At 42.0% G+C, this 17,543-nt stretch overlaps 2 protein-coding genes across 2 annotated transcripts; both read right to left on the bottom strand.

The window, feature by feature from the left end:
- Positions 1 to 2,693: 2,693 nt before the first annotated feature.
- LOC107384886 (guanylin) lies at positions 2,694 to 4,620 on the bottom strand. The gene is made up of 3 exons (XM_015958399.3): positions 4,490 to 4,620; positions 4,028 to 4,214; positions 2,694 to 2,883 (listed from the first exon to the last, which is right to left on the bottom strand). The coding sequence occupies exons 1-3, from the start codon at positions 4,556 to 4,558 to the stop codon at positions 2,813 to 2,815; spliced, it is 327 nt and encodes a 108-aa protein (XP_015813885.3). The 5' UTR covers positions 4,559 to 4,620; the 3' UTR covers positions 2,694 to 2,812.
- A 2,554-nt stretch (positions 4,621 to 7,174) lies between these two features.
- si:ch211-220m17.5 (guanylin family protein) lies at positions 7,175 to 8,339 on the bottom strand. Its single transcript, XM_015958400.3, has 3 exons — positions 8,170 to 8,339; positions 7,735 to 7,927; positions 7,175 to 7,629 (listed from the first exon to the last, which is right to left on the bottom strand). The coding sequence occupies exons 1-3, from the start codon at positions 8,242 to 8,244 to the stop codon at positions 7,571 to 7,573; spliced, it is 327 nt and encodes a 108-aa protein (XP_015813886.1). The 5' UTR covers positions 8,245 to 8,339; the 3' UTR covers positions 7,175 to 7,570.
- Positions 8,340 to 17,543: the final 9,204 nt, after the last annotated feature.

The following is a 17,543-nucleotide window of genomic DNA, read 5'->3' as shown; positions in this document are numbered from 1 at the left end:
ACTCCAAATGCATCTGCTTCAAGATTGGTCTGAGGCGAGTAAGGCGACGAAGCTGCTAAAAGCAAGACCTCACGACTGAGTTAATCTGTGGTGAATTTATAGATCAGTGGGTGAAGAATACACATTAAAAGAAGAATAATTAAATTTCATCCAGTGTGAATATTTTATAGTCAGGCTAGTAATACAGTCATAATTCTTCTTCCGGTTCTCAGAGAGTACAAACACTTTTTTCTCCTCTCCCTCTTCTCCTTATCCCAAGGCTCTTTGTCCTGTCCTGTGTCTTGTATGCACGACTCTTTCTGCATCTTTTCTGGAAACTGGAAATTATTAAAAGTGGATCTGGTCAGTTGGTCTTTCAACGCGATTGGCAAAAAATTTTCAACGATGAGAACAGGAGAAGGGGCTCCCGGATGCCCCTCTGGGACAGAGTCAGCTGGGTATATCATGGATTCCTGGAAACAGTGGAACCTGATATGCCTCTCTCAACTGGCTGTAGAGGATTCTGAAGACGTTTGGATATTCGTCGTTTTGGTGTCGGGGTTCCTGCTGTTTGGCCTGAGCGGTTACCTGGCTTACCGGAAAATTAGCAAGCTTTCGAGGAATATTGGCTCAATCCTGGAGCTCAGGGACGGAATGCATCGTGCTGTGAACACACGTCGACATATAATTGTCGACATGAGTCGTAAGCTTGGAACTTTGGCTGAGATTCAGGTTCTGGCACAAAAGATGGATACCATCAAGGAGTGAGTGGATGGGGCAGCACGGATTGGGATGGATTAATTACACCATTATTGGATCTAGAGGGGTTGTAGACCAACAGAACACTAAGGCAGAGAGGAAATTATCTCTGTCTTTCCCAAAACAATTTTTATCTGAATCTGGTGCCCTTGGAGCCTGTGAGGCTGAAGTGTAAACTCCCCTCAGAAGAAATGTGGAATGCTGCCGTCGCCATGGCAACTCTTTCTCCCTATCCCAGCCTGGGCGGGACTGTGACCGGTGAAGGCCGTGGAACCGTATCTAGGAGTCACTGTGCTCTTCAACCCATTAATCTCCTTCCCCTGTCCAAACAGAGGTGATGAGTGCTGTTCCATGTGGCTGCACGCACTGAAGTGAGGAGAGTCCCAACCCTACCTCCCCACCTAGTGGACACTTATGTTGTGTAATGTCTGAAGTCTGTTGCATTTCTGTCTGAGGTGTTTTTTTGCATAGCAAAACTGCCCTCTGTGGAGGGTAACTCTGAAGTGCCTTTTTTCCCCTCCACCTGACTCAATCATATAAACCCTCTTGATCTATTACGGTAGCGCGACTTGGGTTGCGAATGACCACAGTCACCAATTCTTGTCAAGTGTCTATGTATGTATGTCTGATCTCAGAATTGTGTGTACTGAAACTATAATTTCCCTCTGGGGTTAATAAAGTATTTTTGAATTGAATTGAATTCCATTTATTTATAAAAGTTTTCTATTTAGCTGAAGTGACACAAACAACATGATTTTGAATTAGACTTTTAATAAACTACAGCAAATCATCATAAACATCAATAAGATTTCTATGTAACTATTCAGAAGAAGAAGAAGAAGAAGAAGAAAATATCTTTTCTATAGCGCCTCTCAAGATAAAAATCACAAGGTGGTTCACAAAAACAAAAAAATGTAAAAATATCAAAAAGAATTAAAAAAATCGTTAAAAATATATTTAACATGAGCAAAAAAATAGACAATTGTGATTAAAAAAATATAAAAAAAGAGAGAGAGTGAATAGATAAGAGGGGAATCCCTGGATCCTGAGGAAAGGGGAATAGGTGGGGAGAGCAGAATAAAGAGAGAGTGGTGAAGAAGATCATACAAAAGCCTGAACCAGTGAGTCTTCAGCTGCTTTTTAAAGGAGTCCACTGAGTCCACTGATCTCAGGCTCAGGGGGAGAGAGTTCCAGAGTCTGGGGGCCACAGCAGCAAATGATCTGTCACCTTTGGTCTTTAGCCTGGTGCTGCACAACCAGTAGGCTTTGATCACTGGACCTCAGGGACCTGCTGGGGGTGTAGGAACTAAGAAGACCACCAATGTAAGATGGCACTTGTCCATGTAAGGCCCTATAGACCAGAACCAGGATATGAAATGAACCCTGAAGTTGACTGGCAGCCAGTGAAGCTGGAGGAGAAGCGGGGTGATGTGGGTGTATTTGGGGGACTTGGTCAGAAGCCGAGCACAGGCATTCTGAACCACCTGTAGACGGTTCAGGGAGGTTCTGCTCAGACACGTGAAAAGAGAGTTACAGAATGGGACTCAGCTTAGCAATGTTCCTGAGATGGAAGAAGGAAGAGTGAACAAGAGAACTGACATGAGAATCCAGTGTGAGAGCTGGGTCAAAGGTCACACCAAGATTCCTGACAGGAGGTTTGGTGTGGGAAGCAAGCTGACCAAGAGAGTCTCTGAATTTGAGAACCAGCTTGTCTGGGGCACAGATGAGGATCTCAGTCTTATCTTCATTCAGCTGAAGAAAGCTCCCAGCCATCCAGGTTTTAATAGTGTCTAAGCAGGTATGTAACAGCTGCAGCTTAGACATCTCATGGGGCTTAAAGGAGATGTACACTTGGATGTCACCTGCATAAAGATTTTAGGAGATTCCTTTGAAGGAGCTCAGGATGTGCTGAAGAGGAAGCAGATAGAGGAGGAAGAGCAGAGGCAAGACAAGAGGCATGACAAGATTTTCTATTGCTGATTTATGGGTGATCAGGGCTTGTTGTGCACACAAACTGTAGAAGAAAACTCCTTTATGACAATCTCAGCTGGTGTTCTAGTGTCTGACGGTAGCTTCAGCCCAGACATCCGTAGCAGGAGGGATTAGCACACACTTCACAAAGATCAAGAGACATGGTGATGTACACTGTAAGAAGCCAAAGAAAAAAAAGTTGTCACTCAAAACTGATCAGTCTCCATTTCAGGACACAGACGAGTGTGTTTCTGAGACTAATGAGGGTTATTGGCCCTGAAAGACTGCCTGCTAATCTACCCAATAATCCCCTTCTCTGCCATCATCATTCCAGTCTTTATGGTGCAGAAATTACAACGTTTAAACATCGAGCTCTAGGAAAGCAGTCGAGCAACTTCAGAATGTGTGTGAATCTGTTTCTAAGGACCGTTGAGCCTAAATGATCAAGGTAAAGGTTAAAGGTAAAGGTTAAAAATCATGTGAGTAGCTTTTTCCTCTTTAATGGAAAAAGCAAAACAAGGAATAGTCATTTAGCTTTTGATCAATGACCAAGCTTTTATTGTTATTTTTTTTAATGTTTTTATTGTGACTTTTTGTTTTTTTACTCTAGTATGTTTCTTTGAAATTTTTAGGTTATCCCTTTTATCTCATATGATCTTTATCTTGTTTTTATCTTGGGGTTTTTCCTTTTATTACTACTGTACAGCACTTTGGTCAGTTGTCATGCTGCTTTTAAATGTGTTTTATAAATAAACTTGGTTTTGGTATGGTAATAGTGAAATGGCTTAGATAAAAAAGACAATAAAGTTACATTCATGATAGATTTGTATGTGTTGCTAGTTTGCTTTGGTGCAGTTAAATGCAGCAAGTGATTTTTCACTAATGTCAAATCCATGAAAGAGAACTAATATTATATTTACTCAAAGGTTTGCTTCGTTCAGAAGCATTTACGGTGATGTGGATTTATTTTTACCACGTGCATCTTTATAAAAAGGAGAAAAAAGAAGGCCTGGTCCCTTCTCTGGATGATGAAAGTACAAGTGCTCCTTCTATGCAGCCTATATAGTTGTTCACGCATGCTGTAATGAGATGTAAACTCAGTCTGATTGTGATGATACGTCTATCATCAGCCAAAATACCTTCTTCCATGTGACACCATCCACAGCCCGCCTCCAGAGATGAATGCACGTCTCATTAGCATTTATATGAGGCCAAAACATATATATTAGCTACAGCTTGGTGAGAGGAGGCTGTGCCATTTAATACTAATAAATGCCTGTTTCGTGTTTGTTCGAATCCCCCTTTGGCTCAGTCTTACCCAGTCTGGAGAAAATGAGTCCCGCCCCCTTCCCTTGGCACACGGACCGGAACACCTGAGGCAGAAGAGGGTGGGAACAAACCGCCGTGGTGCTCGTGTCTGCAAGGCGAGGGTTAACGTTGTCATTCAGATCCATCACCTCCTTCAGCGCCTTCACTGCTTCCAAAGGGAAACTCCTCTCTCCAACCTGCAGGGGAAAGTTCACGATTAAGGCAGAGAACATAAAAGACTACACAGTCCAGATGGTCTACGTGCGTGGAGACCAGCAGTTTCTGTTTGTAGGGTTTTGCATGCTGCTTTTATGAACTTGAGTTTGGATTTACAAGATAAAAAAGACACAGAATGTTAAATAAAATTTGCTTTCTTCACCTTTTCAACTTTCAAAACAATGGATTTTGCTAATTAAGTCATGTTTTAATGTCAAAACGGAGACATCAGTAAGTAAAGAGCCTAAAAACTCACCTGGACTTGCACACTCAGAGCTCCCCTGCACACACACACCAAAACAAGAACAGCACAAAACGCTCTCATGTTTGGATGAATGAAGGCGTTTCCTCTGTGGTCCTTGTTCACGCTTGGCCTCTTTTATAAAGCTCTACGGTGGATCATTGAGTGATTTATAAACAAAGATGACTGGCGGGATCATGGCCGCCACCGGAACACACTGCGAGTGTTTTGGGCCATCTTCTTGTTTGTACAGCCTCTCCTCCTTGAACATGTTTACCGTTCATTCCATCATCATAATCCAGGCCTGACTGGGATTCAGACCGACACGCCTCCCAATAAATCCCATTTACCCATGCACACATATTCTTCTCACGGATAAAAAGCAGAACCGCCAACATGATGAGGACTTGCATGTCATCCGTCTGTTTACATAATGTCACAAATGTCGACGTTTCCCACCAGCTCTACCCGATGTGTGTTCACACTTCCACGCTGAAGCAAAGATAAATCAAGTGTTTAAGCAGCTTTTATGTTTGTTTAGAATATGTAGATTCAAAGATGATTCTCCATAGAGCTTTTTAAGGACATTTGAAAAGGCCATTTTTAGTTCAGTACATGGTTTATTGTGAATGTTTACTGGGTTTTGCAGGGGGGTGGGGTGTTTACTAGTCTGTGTACTTTATGTTGCCAGGTGAACTAAATGGATTCAATTGAAGACCGGTGAACGTGTCTGTTCTTCAGTGTCCATCGCTCAAAAGTGCTTAAAATTTGAAAAGAATACAAATCTGAGCGATGAAATTCAATTCAATTCAATTTAAAAATACTTTATTAATCCCAGAGGGAAATTGATTAATGTCCCCAGATGACTCGATAATCATGCTTGTGTAGCATAAGAAAGGCAGTGTAGTGCCATAACACACTCCAGCCATCTGCATTTACCTGAGAAACTGTGCTTTGCAACCAAAACGAAGACTGTGTATGACCTCGCTATCCCTTGTCTTGTTCTGCAAGACTCCTGGAGAAGATGGACATTTTAACCATGATAACAGAATCTTATTCTGTTATTTTACAATTATTTCCTCACTCTACAGATTAATCACAATCATAAAACAATGAATGTTTAAAGTGAATTTAATAAGACTTGATTGCTTGACAGTAGTAATGAATCAAAAGAACTGTTTATTGTTGAAATGCATTCTTTTGGATCTTAAATGCACCAAACGAATCTACTTGATGAGTTCATTATCAGTCATGTCACATTTTAATACCAGTATTAACAATGGCAGTTGTATCCTATTTAGATCCCACAATAAGGGAAATACTCCTTTATGGGCCTGTTAGCCCTTCAATTGCACGTTCCCAGCCAGGGGTGCGAGTGCATAGGGTGTCCCGATTCTCAGGTGTGGAAGTTGGCCACGCCCCCATTGCACCCTTAATCTGCAGTTCACCCAAGTCTGCAGTGATATGGACCTCGAGCAAGGATATTACACACAAGTCATTGCTGCGGGAGAAAAGGCTCAAGTTCCTTTTCTGAAAATGTGTATTTTCTAATGAAATTTGTTCATTTTAGGATGAGTAGTTGATGCTCTAAAACTTTTAGACAGAGCAACAATAAATGTAAATTTATTTCAAATAACTGTTTCGCTGTTTGTTTAAAAGTTGTTGATAAAGGTTTTTGAAAAAAGTATCACAGCGACCAACATCCCAGCATGCGTTGTGATCGATGACACAGTGCTCCCCGTCTCAATTCTGCAATCGTCTGCACACTTGTGCACTACGCACTCGAAGCCTTAGCACACACTTTCACCAGGTGCACTTTGCTGAAGTCCACAGGGCGCAGTGTGGGTATTGAGATTGGGACGTAGACCCGCTCCCATATATTTTGGAACAGATTTTTATGGTTATTTGTTATGAAACCGCCAATATTTGTATAACACCGGGCATCATTTCATTCATTTACAACAACATTTCGATGGATATTTCCAGAGATTAATGGTAAAACCTACACATTGTGACTTTAATTAAAAATGTAGCCCTGACTGCAGGAACAAGGGGTGCGAGTTGATTATTGCAACACACTTCTCTTTGGTCTCCCAAGCAAATCCCTCCGTAAACTGCAGCTTCTCCAGAATGCTGCAGCACGTGTCATCACTAGGACTTCTTCATCTCATCACATCACCCCCATCCTGCAACAACTTCATTGGCTGCCCAATAAACAGAGAATCAGTTTCAAAATTCTGCTCCTCACATTCAAAGCTCTCCATAACCTGGCTCCATCCTATATTTCTGATCTCATTCGCATCACCACTCCTGTCCGCGCTCTTCGTTCCTCTACTGCTCCTCAACTCTCGGCTCCCTCCGCTCGCCTTGTCACCATGGGGAGTAGAGCGTTCAGCCGCTCTGCTCCCCACCTCTGGAATTCTCTGCCCCCTGATCTACGTACCACCCACTCTCTCGCACTTTTCAAATCATAACTCAAAACCCACCTCTTCACACAGGCTTTTACCACATAGTTTTAATACATTGTTTTAAATTTTAACATCCTAGTGTTTTTACATATTTCTGTACTGTTCATCTTGTTTTATTATTTTTTTCCCCCATTGTTGTAAAGTGTCCTTGGGTGTCCTGAAAGGCGCTGTTTTATTTTTATTATTATTATTAAGTGCTGCATTTCTTTGAAAGAGCACAAAGTACATTCAGTTGATCAGAAAAAGCTTTTTATTTAAAATAATAATAATAAAAAAGAAAAAAAAGACGAAAAAATCTTTAAATATATAAGGCAAGAAATAATATAAGGCAAGAAATCTGTAACAAACATAATTAAATCCAAACATAAACAGTTTTAATAAAGATGTGTCTGCATGGAAAATAAAAAGGTACAAAAAGTAACAGCGTTCAGAACTTTCCTCTCAGATTTGACTAATTTAGGCCCAGTTTTGGTGAAACAGCTGTTAAAAATGAGTCAGACGACTTGATGATGCCTCTGACTTGCTGTGGATAAATAATTAGATATTTTCTGAATGGGTTTTAAACAATGACAGGGGGAAAACAAGTATTGCTAAGCAAGGCGAGATATTTTAGGCTGGCAGCTTGTGTTTAGCAGCCGGTGCAGGCAGCAAACGCGCAGATCTCACACACGTCCATGGGAAGTGCAGCTGAAATAAAGACAAGAAACACATTTCTGCTTCAGTCCACAGGATTTTAGTTCTCGTGATCTTATGTGGTTTCCTAAAACTCAAACAGGTCGATTATCCTCTCACCTAGTCTGATCAGGGATGCAGACCCTCCTCTCTGCTTGCAGAGAGGCAGCAGTTCCTGTGGAAGCATAGGTTCAGCACAGAAGGACAAGGTGTTCATTTGGAGCCGCGGGCTTTGTTGTCCTGTCACCACTCTGCTCTCTGCAAGTTCCTGGAGCCTCTTGACGGCCTCCAGGGAGAAAGACAAACCATTTTCCTGCAGGAAGAAGGAAGTCTAGTAGTCAGAAATAGCTCATTATTTAAATTTAGAAAGTGTGAAGTCACTACAATCAGGTTTCAGAATCACAACGAAATGTGACTTTTTCCTGCTGTGGAAGTCAAATGGTTTTCACTTACAAGATTTCCCTTTCTCTAATGAGCAGAAATGTCATCATTCAGCCTGGAACTCTTATCACGTGTGCATCAGTCGTGCAAAACTCCAAAAGAACAAGAACTTACCTCAACTTGCACAGCTTCGCAGGTGAAGCCGAGAGCCATGATGAGGAGGGCAACAGTGGCGAGCGTGGCCTTCATGGTGACAACTGGCAGAAGCTTCTTTTGCAACCTGGTTGTCTCCAGCTCTTCCAAGCAGATGTTCAGCTGAGTGCGTCTGCTTTCCCTCCTTCCCCAGGCCTCCTTTTAAACAGCTGGGCTCGGCCGTCACGTGATCAGAACCGCTACAAAGGAGAGCAAAGTTTTTCTCATGGGTTAATGAGTAGTGATGTGTTTTTACAAGGTAGTAAAGAGAAATTCATAAATCCTGCTCTGACCTCATCTTCTGTCTGATTAGCTTTATGGATGTGAGGCTCAGCGGTCTGAGGCGTCTCATCTCACCTCTTGTGGGTCAAAGTGATCAAGATGACGACAAAACCTCACTTCCACAGGTATTTATTTAAAAAAATAAAAGACCTGAAATGAAATGTTTTTCTGCAAATCACTGAAAAACTACTGCACAAAGTTTAGCATAACAATGCTAAAGTAGACAGAACATTCGTATGGAAATATGACCCTGGCCGATGCCCATAAAGCTCTCATTAGCCCTTTGTGCATGGAAACAACTTCCTGGATGCTGCATGGATTGAATTGTGTCATTACCGTGGTGCAGACAGTGTGCAGCACTGCAGCTGTGAAAACTCTCAGAAAAATGGAAGCAGGGGCTAATTCGGAACAAAAGGGAGCTTGTAATTGATTCAGCTGCTCCAGGCAACCAAGCATCGATGTAATCGTGTCGCTGCTGTTTGCAGCTTTGCTCTTTTTCCTGGTCAGTAGCATTTCAGCCCAGACCGGTGAGCTTCCAGTTGCGCTCCAGCACGGTTGCAAAAAAGAAAAAGAAAAATTCTATTGTTTTTGTGAGGCTCCACATTGGCAGCGGCACACACAGCTCTGTCAGCGATGGGCATGCCAGCGACACATCTGGGGAGTTTGTAATGAGCTCATGAAGCCTGATTTTTCACGCGGACCTTGGAAGTCTTACTGGTTTAATCAGCAGATTGGATGCAGCACAGAGCATCTTCCTCTCATTGTTATTATCTAACGGTAAGAAAAAGGAATAAAGCATAAAAATGAAAATGTGAAGTACATTATTGGAGCATTTTTAGCTGATTTATCAAATGAATTTAGCCAGTGTAATTTTACCAGGATAAATAATGTTAATCCACTACACAAAGGGCCTCAGAAACATCTCATCTCATTTGGTAAAAGTTGTGAAAAAGAAGTTGCACGCAAAAAAAATCGCCTTTAATATAAAATAAACTACAATGTACTTATTTATCATTGGGTAAGATTAAACAAAACTAATAATTCTAAACAATAGAGAATTACTTATCAAAATAAATAAATGAGTAAGACTTTAAAATAAGGGTTCCTTTATTAAAGACCAAGTCACCCCCTACCAGAGACTTACTCCACTCCCATTTGCTGTTTGAAAAATGCACCACAAGGAGGCATCGCCTAGCAGAGCAAGAGGGTGAAGCCACTAACAAATACACACACAGGCTCAAAGTGGCATTGTGACATCATATGGTACCAGCTAACATCATAGTGTACCTTTCAGCCAATAGCAATGGCAGATTTAAATTCAAACATAGTGCAGGGTTTTAACCTAAAGAGGTCGCAACACTGACAGTTTTAGGCTGAATATTTAAATTTTGACGAAGATGCACTAAAGTGCAGAATTATTGACTACACGTGTCTACAGCACAAGCAGACACTCATTTATATAGTTTATCAGCAAAAAATGTTGATTTAGAAGTGACTTGCTCTTTAAAAACCTACCTAACATAAAAATAAAATAAGTCTAGTTTGTTCCTTAAATAAGAAAATAACTATGAAAACATATTATTTGTATTATATTTGGCCCACTTCGATCAAAACCGATAAAATACCAGCATTCCCCGCATGTTAATGAATAAAAAGTATTGTTTTCATCAGAACAGAGCTACGCTGCTTTTATTTTGATGGCGGGTTAGCTAATAAGCATTTTAAGGTTTGTAAAGAGTAAAACACAAACATACACAGTAAAGTTTACAGGTTACAGACAATTATTTACAATAACAGACAATGTTATGTTGCTTTTTTAAAATTTATATTATAACATTTTATTAGCCTGACGTTCGGAGTAAAACGGTTTGCGACGCAAAGCAATATGGGAAACTTTGCTATCCCAGGTCCGTAGAAGGATGGATCCTTGATACAATGGGTGAAGCAAGAACACATCTGGAACTTTTAGTGAACTTGCCGTTATGCATACTTAGGACTGGGACAGTACTCGGGCCATCGTTGGTGACGTTTCACATGACATCTTACACTTTTTTTTAATTTACCACCACAATCATCAACAGCACTGCTCCATCTACACACACTCCTGTCACCCACATCCCTAAACTTTACAGGAAGTGCGTCGACCATTGCTGTGCACGTACGCAGTCCTGATGTCACTCCTACTTTGGGCACTTTGATGTGCAAATATTATTCCAGGGTAGGAGTGTCCTTCTAGCACTGATTCGCCTGTTTCTACCACACCTCTGTTGTTCTCTAACTGCATTCAAACATTATAATTTGGTAACAAAAACACTTTTGACATGCTTGAATATGACGATCACCACTTTTGATTGCAAAACTCACCATTTTATTGTTTTATATGCTTTTAAATGTTTTATGTGTGCTTCCCACAAAACCAAAGCCTGTTTATCTTGTTAGATACTTACACATGAAGGAGGGTGTATTTAATTTCAAACTGAGTCACCGAGTGTGTAAAGGGATCGGCTTTGACTCATGGTGACTTTGCTCCAGATAAGCCACTGACTACTGATGAAAACAAACAGCATTGCTTCCATCTTCCATTATTAGTCATCAGAAATTAAATTATGAGGGTTATACGGTCCAGCAGGCTGATGGGAGTTATACGAGTCTGTTATTAATTCAATTCAATTCAATTCAATTCAATTCAATTCAATTCAATTCAAAGATACTTTATTAATCCCAGAAAGAAATTAGAGTTTCAGTACACACAATTCTGAGATCAGACATACATACATAGGCATAGGACACATGACAAGAATTGGTGACTGTGGTCATTCGCAACCCGAGTCGCGCTACCTTAATAGAGATCAGAGGGTTTATATGAGGATTGGTTCAGGTGGAGGAAAAAAAAAGCACTTCAGAGTACCCTCCATAGGGAGGGCAGCTTTGCTATGCAAAAAAACACCTCAGGCAGAAATGCAACAGACTTCAGACATTACACAACATAAGTGTCCACTAGGTGGGGAGGTAGGGTAGAGGACTCTCCAAACATCAGTGCATGCAGCCACGATAAGCAGCGCTCGTCACCTCCGTTTGGACAGGGGAGGGAGGTCGTTGGGCTTAGAGGGCACAGTGACTCCTGGAACGATTCAACGGCCTTCACCGGTCGCAGTCCCGCCCAGGCTGGGATAGGGAGACAGAGTTGCCATGGCAACGGCAGCATTCCACATTTCTTCCGATGGGGAGTTATCGCTTCAGCCTCACAGGCTCAAAGGCACCAGATTCAGATAAGAACTTGTTTTGGGGCTGGACAGAGATAATTTCCTCTCTGTCTTAAAGTTCTGTTTGTCCTCAACCTCTCAAAATCCAATAATGATGTAATATATCCATCCCAATCTGCGCTGACCAGTCAACTCGCTCCTTGATGGAATCCACCTTCTGTGCCAGAGTCTGAATCTCAGCCAAAGTTCCAAGCTTACGACTCATCTCGACAATTATATAAGTCTGTGCGTTCACAGCACGGTGTAATCCATCCCTGAGCTCCGGGATTTAGCCAATATTCCTCAACAGCTCATTAATTTTCCGGTAAGCCAGATAGCCACTCAGGCCAAACAGCAGGACACCTGACACCAACACAACGAATATCCAAACGTCTTCAGAATCCTCTACAGACAGTTGAGAGAGGCATATCAGGTTCCACTGTTTCCAGGAGTCCATGATATACCCAGCTGGCTCTGTCCCAGAGGGGCAACCGGAAGCACCTTCTCCCGTTCTCATCATTGAAAAAATCTTGTCAATCGTGTTGAGAGACCAACTGACCAGGTCCATTTTTAGTAATTTCCAGTTTACAGAAAAAATGCAGAAGTGCCGTCCACCCAAAGACAGACAAAGAGCCTTGGGATAAGATAGGGAGGAGAGGAGGAAAAAAGCGTCTGTACTCTCCAAGAGCCGGAAGAAGAAATAATTCTCTTTGCCAGCTTTGAAATCACAGCAACAGATCAGCAGGAAGGCAAAAGGTTTGCTCAGAGATTAGGATGACTGTTAATAATTTAAATTTACGAAATTACTGAAAACATTTTCAGAGTCTATTGAGATGTGAGGTATTGGGCGAGGATGATGGACGTGGCTCAGTCTGACACTTCACTTCCCAAACAGATTGTTAGTGTTACGTTTGTTTTAAATGAAAAACGTTTGAGCTTCCTCTGGAAGCTTTATCTATCTAGGGCTCAGCTATTGCTAAGTGAGATGAAGGTGAGAAACTGCTGTCTGCAGCTCTGCAGCTGTGTACTGTTGTGGAATTCCCACAGTGGGAGGCGGGGTTTCATAAAACCCAAGCATCTAATTTCGAGGTTGAAGGAATGGCTCACAAAAACAACTTATGTCATCATAACTGATAAATAATAATAAATGACTTCTCAATAGTACCAATGGTAAAACTTATAATATGTTGTGCCTGCTTTTGCTCTGGAAGGTGTAAAATAACATGTTACAGACCCTTAAAAACATGTCTGGTAAAGTGATTTTTACAAACAGTCTAATTTAATATTTTTACATCAAACAGAAGCTTTTAAACAGTATATGAACTTACTACCAATCATAAAGCCCCTCCACAAATGTACTGGATGCTGGGATTTCCCACTAGACGGTTACTGCTAGGATTAAAGCTGTAAAATGGGCAGCCCCTCTCCATGTATGTAACAAGCTCTACTTGTTACATCACAGCTTGGACAGTAACTAGATACTAAACCATACAGTAAAATTCCAAAACATGTTATTAGTTCAACATTTGAGGTGCAATATGTAGGGCTGAAGTAAGAATGACATTCTGTGGTAAAAATACCTGAGTTTCTCACTCCTGTTCTGTGAGTTTCATATCCTTTGCCAGTTATGGATCAGCGCCACAAGATGTGTGTGTGTGTGTGTGTGTGTGTGTGTGTGTGTGGGTGAGTGTGTGTATGTACACACATGGATGGATGTGCCCATTACTCTGGATTAGGGTACATCTGGACTCATCCAAAAAAGGTTGAAATGAAGGCGACTGGACTTCTTTGGTTTCTTGAAGTTTTGCTTTTCATCTGAGGAGTTTTGTCAGTTCTGATTGGAAAAAGGGAGGGTCAATTTTATAAGCTGTAGGTGCTTGTTGCTGCTTAACGAGCAGAAACTCACTCTGAAAACCCCTCCTCTCTACCCCGATGAGTCGTTAGCCTCTATTGTTGAGGGAGTCATGTTGACTTGGGGCAGGAGAGTGTGACCTGGACTGAAACTGTTTAGGAATGTGGTTTAGAGCTGCATTACAGATGCTGGAAAAGTGAAATCTATCTCCTCCCATATTTAGGGTTTTCCCATTTGACATAGATATTGTCCTTCACTCCTCTATCAAACCATCTTCTCTGTCCAGAATGTGTCCAAATGTTTCTAAAACAAGTTGCCTTGAGGGCTGGTCTCCAGCATGTTTTACTGTGTGACAGCCGGTTATTATTAGAAAAAAAATAGATGCTAAATTCACTCTGCAGCCAGCAGCAGCTGTCCCACCTAGGAAAGATTTACTACACTCTGGCTACAAATTTCTCAGAATATTATCAAAAAGATGTGGAAAAATTATCTTTACGGCAGATTTTACATGTCTAATTTCAAATATAAGCATTTTTATAAATGTCATTCACATGTATGACATTTATAAATTATGAATCAAAGACTAAACATGTACACAGGTCTTCAAGTTCGATTGAAAAGAAAGAAAAACATGAATTCTTTTTTACTTTACTACAGTGACCAAGCGTTTGTTTCCGACGCGCTGTGCCAGAGTGTCGGTATCTGACGCCGGTGGTAAAACGGAGATTTCACCGACATTTCACCTCTAACCTCTAGCGATTTAACCTTCCCCTCACCCCCGTTCTAACCTTAAGTAACCTAGTATGTAAGTCTAAATGTTCCGTTAAGCGTGTTTGAGAGGAACGATGAAACGCGAAACAAAGCTTTGCATGCGCAAGCAGGTTAAGGTTAGGATGGGGGTGAGGGGAAGGTTAAATAGCAAGAGGGTAAAGGTCACAATTCGCTCAAATGTCCGTTTTACCGCGGGCGTCGCATAGTGATGCTCTGGCACGTTGCGTTACCTCCTGATATGCAGGGGCTCCCTACGTGTCGGAAACAAACGCTTGGTCACAACGTGTCAATTTTTTTACGCTTAGGGTGTGAGAAGGTGTTGCACACTCACACACACACACTCGCACACACACACTCGCACACACACACACACACACACACACACACACACACACACACACACACACACACACACACACACACACACACACACACACACACACACACACACACACACACACACACACACACACACACAATTTGCTATAATAAGAATCTGGCTGACTGCTAGCCTGGCAAGCCAGACTAAATAAATGTATTACTTAAACTTTGCAAAGCAAGAATTTGGTCTAGTTCACTAGGCCATGACTTTGCTGCAGTGTGTGGTGCATGACGATGTTCAACTGCGAGAGCTTTGCACCGCCGGAGGTCAAGGGACTCTTTCATGACCGGGCCAGCTTTAATAGGCTGGGATGGTCCATGCCCACCATCTTTCAGGTATTATTTCCTTCCTAATATTCAGTGGTGGTGGCTCAACTCAGTTTTTTTTATCAACGTTTATGTTTTGTTTTTATTTCAGATAATGACGAGGGACAGCTGGAACCTGTTGTACAGTGTGATGCTCTACAGCTCTCCATACATCACACTGTACTTCATCAGTGTCATGATCATTTGGAACGACCTCCTCTTAAACATACTGGTGGGCATGGTCATGGTAAGCTTCAACTCTATAGTATGAATCTGCTTCTGCACACAACCACAGAGCATTTTTCTTCATTGTAGCAGGGGCAGCCGTAGCTCAACAGGTTGAGCGGGTTGTCCAGTAATCGGAAGGTTGCAGGTTCGATCCCAGCTCTCTGACAGAGAATTCTGCTGTTGTGTCCTTGGGCAAGACACTTAACCCATCTTGCCTGCTGGTGGTGGTCGGAGGGTCCGGTGGCGCCTGTGCTCGGCAGCCTCTCCTCTGTCAGTGCGCCCCAGGGCAGCTGTAGCTACATCGTAGCTCATCACCATCAGTGTATGTGTGTGTGAATGGATGAATGATACACTGTAGTGTAAAGCGCTTTGGAGTCCTTACTCTGAGAGGCGCTATACAAGTGCGGGTCATTTATCATAAGGAGCCTGAAATATTTTGTTTTCCCCAGGCAACAGATTCAGACACCGACTCCTCCAGGCCCGAGTCTCGGTCCGACCCTTTGTTGGCGTCTTCAGGGCCACCAACCAGCTCGCCATCTGGACCTGTAAGTTACTCTGAAGCAACCTGTCCTTTAAACTCACTATTTGAGCAGCAACACCACCTTTAGACGGGTGTGTTCAAGTGCTGCTTTTTGAAATGCGTCACTTTTCTCACACACACTTTTGTTTATGTAGACCCCCCGAATCCAGCGGAGGTAACAGCAGCCGGTCCAGCAGGAGGACAGTCGACAGAGGCCCAAACCATGCAAGCCTGAGACCAGACTTTAGTCAAAGTTCAGATTTTTCAGTTGTGCTTTAATAAAAGAGAGTTTGTGCTGTTTCTGTCCATGAGTAGGTACAAAGGGTGGCTACTGGAAGTCTCTAAGATGAATTAAAGATCCTGTTACTAAAGTGTGGTTACTTGTGTTTTTCTGCACAGGCACAGAGATGCTCCAGCCAGAGGAGTAGCCCAAGGACCCAGAGCAGCTCAGAATGTCCTCTCCTCTGAATGTGTGAGCTGCTCTGGGTCCTTGCACTCCTCTAAAATTCTGAGCTGCTCTGGGTCCTGGTGCTGAGCAGCTAAGACGTTCTGAGGAGCGCAGGGCCCAGAGCAGCTCAGACATTGACTTGCATTCATGTTTTCATTCTTCTGGGAACCCATGATGCGGAAGTGAGTTAGGCTCCCAATTGTCATTTTTTCACGTCAGTCACCCAACTTTCTAGTGCATTATCGCCACCTTGTGGATTTAATTGTGTATCATAATATATTTTAGAAAGATTGATTGCATCCATTGTTAATGACTTGTTGCATAAAGATATGCAAATATATTGCAAAAAACATAATGTGTAGTGTATCTATAAATAAACAATTTGTGTGTGTGAGTGTCTGTATGTATACATTTATTTTATACTTCTAAACATCCCTTCTGCCTTGTTTGGGACATCCTCCAGCAGTGATGGAAAACAGCATCATAACATGAAACTAACTTTTTTTTAAGTCTCTGTATTATGGTTTCAGTCTGCAGTGAGAAATTAATAAAAAAAATGCTATTTATTAGTTGACTGGAGGTCTACAATATATATGGACAAAGCTACACAACGTCCAAAGCAGGCCAACAGGTTTTCTCTGAGAATTATTCATGTGTGGGCACAACACTTCAACCCTCCCACTGTCCTAATGGGTGTGACCCCGCGAGGAAAGTTGACCATTGAGCAGGGTTGATGGTTTATCCCTTGGGTCCATGTGGCAGGGGTGAGGAATGAGCACCACCAAAATACATGTCTGATCTCATTCCTGTATATACACTCATTAGAGTGCTAAACTCCCTTGGAAACAATCGGCTAGTAGAACCTCGGGTCAGAACAAAATATGGTGGAGATGCGTTTAGTTACTATGCTGCACACATATGGAATCAGCTTCCCCATGACCTCAGATGTGCCCCAACCCTAGTGTTTAAAACTAAAAACCCTTTTGTTTGCCTTGCCTTGCCTAAGATATATATGTCAAATGAGCAAAAGAAAAATTTTAAATGTTAGCATCCTTTAAAAAAATAGGAGTTTTAACTTCCTGATTTTGGTCCTCATCTTGAAAAGGGACGTTCCTGCTTTGCAGGGTTAATGAAATGTCATTCAGACCCCCACTGCCCTCAATGTCCAGAATACTGCATTTGCAACCTCTAAGTGCCAGTCCACCACCTGTGGATTTGCATTTAGCTTACACATACCTGGCACTGCAGTCTGCTTCCAGCATATTTCCTGCATGTTTTAGATCACGAAAACAGCTGATTTGTCCTGTAGACACTATTGAAGGCAGG

Source organism: Nothobranchius furzeri, chromosome 3 (assembly GCF_043380555.1).
Source record: "Nothobranchius furzeri strain GRZ-AD chromosome 3, NfurGRZ-RIMD1, whole genome shotgun sequence".
Classification (NCBI taxonomy): domain Eukaryota; kingdom Metazoa; phylum Chordata; class Actinopteri; order Cyprinodontiformes; family Nothobranchiidae; genus Nothobranchius; species Nothobranchius furzeri.
This window is presented reverse-complemented; position numbering and strand designations above follow the sequence as displayed.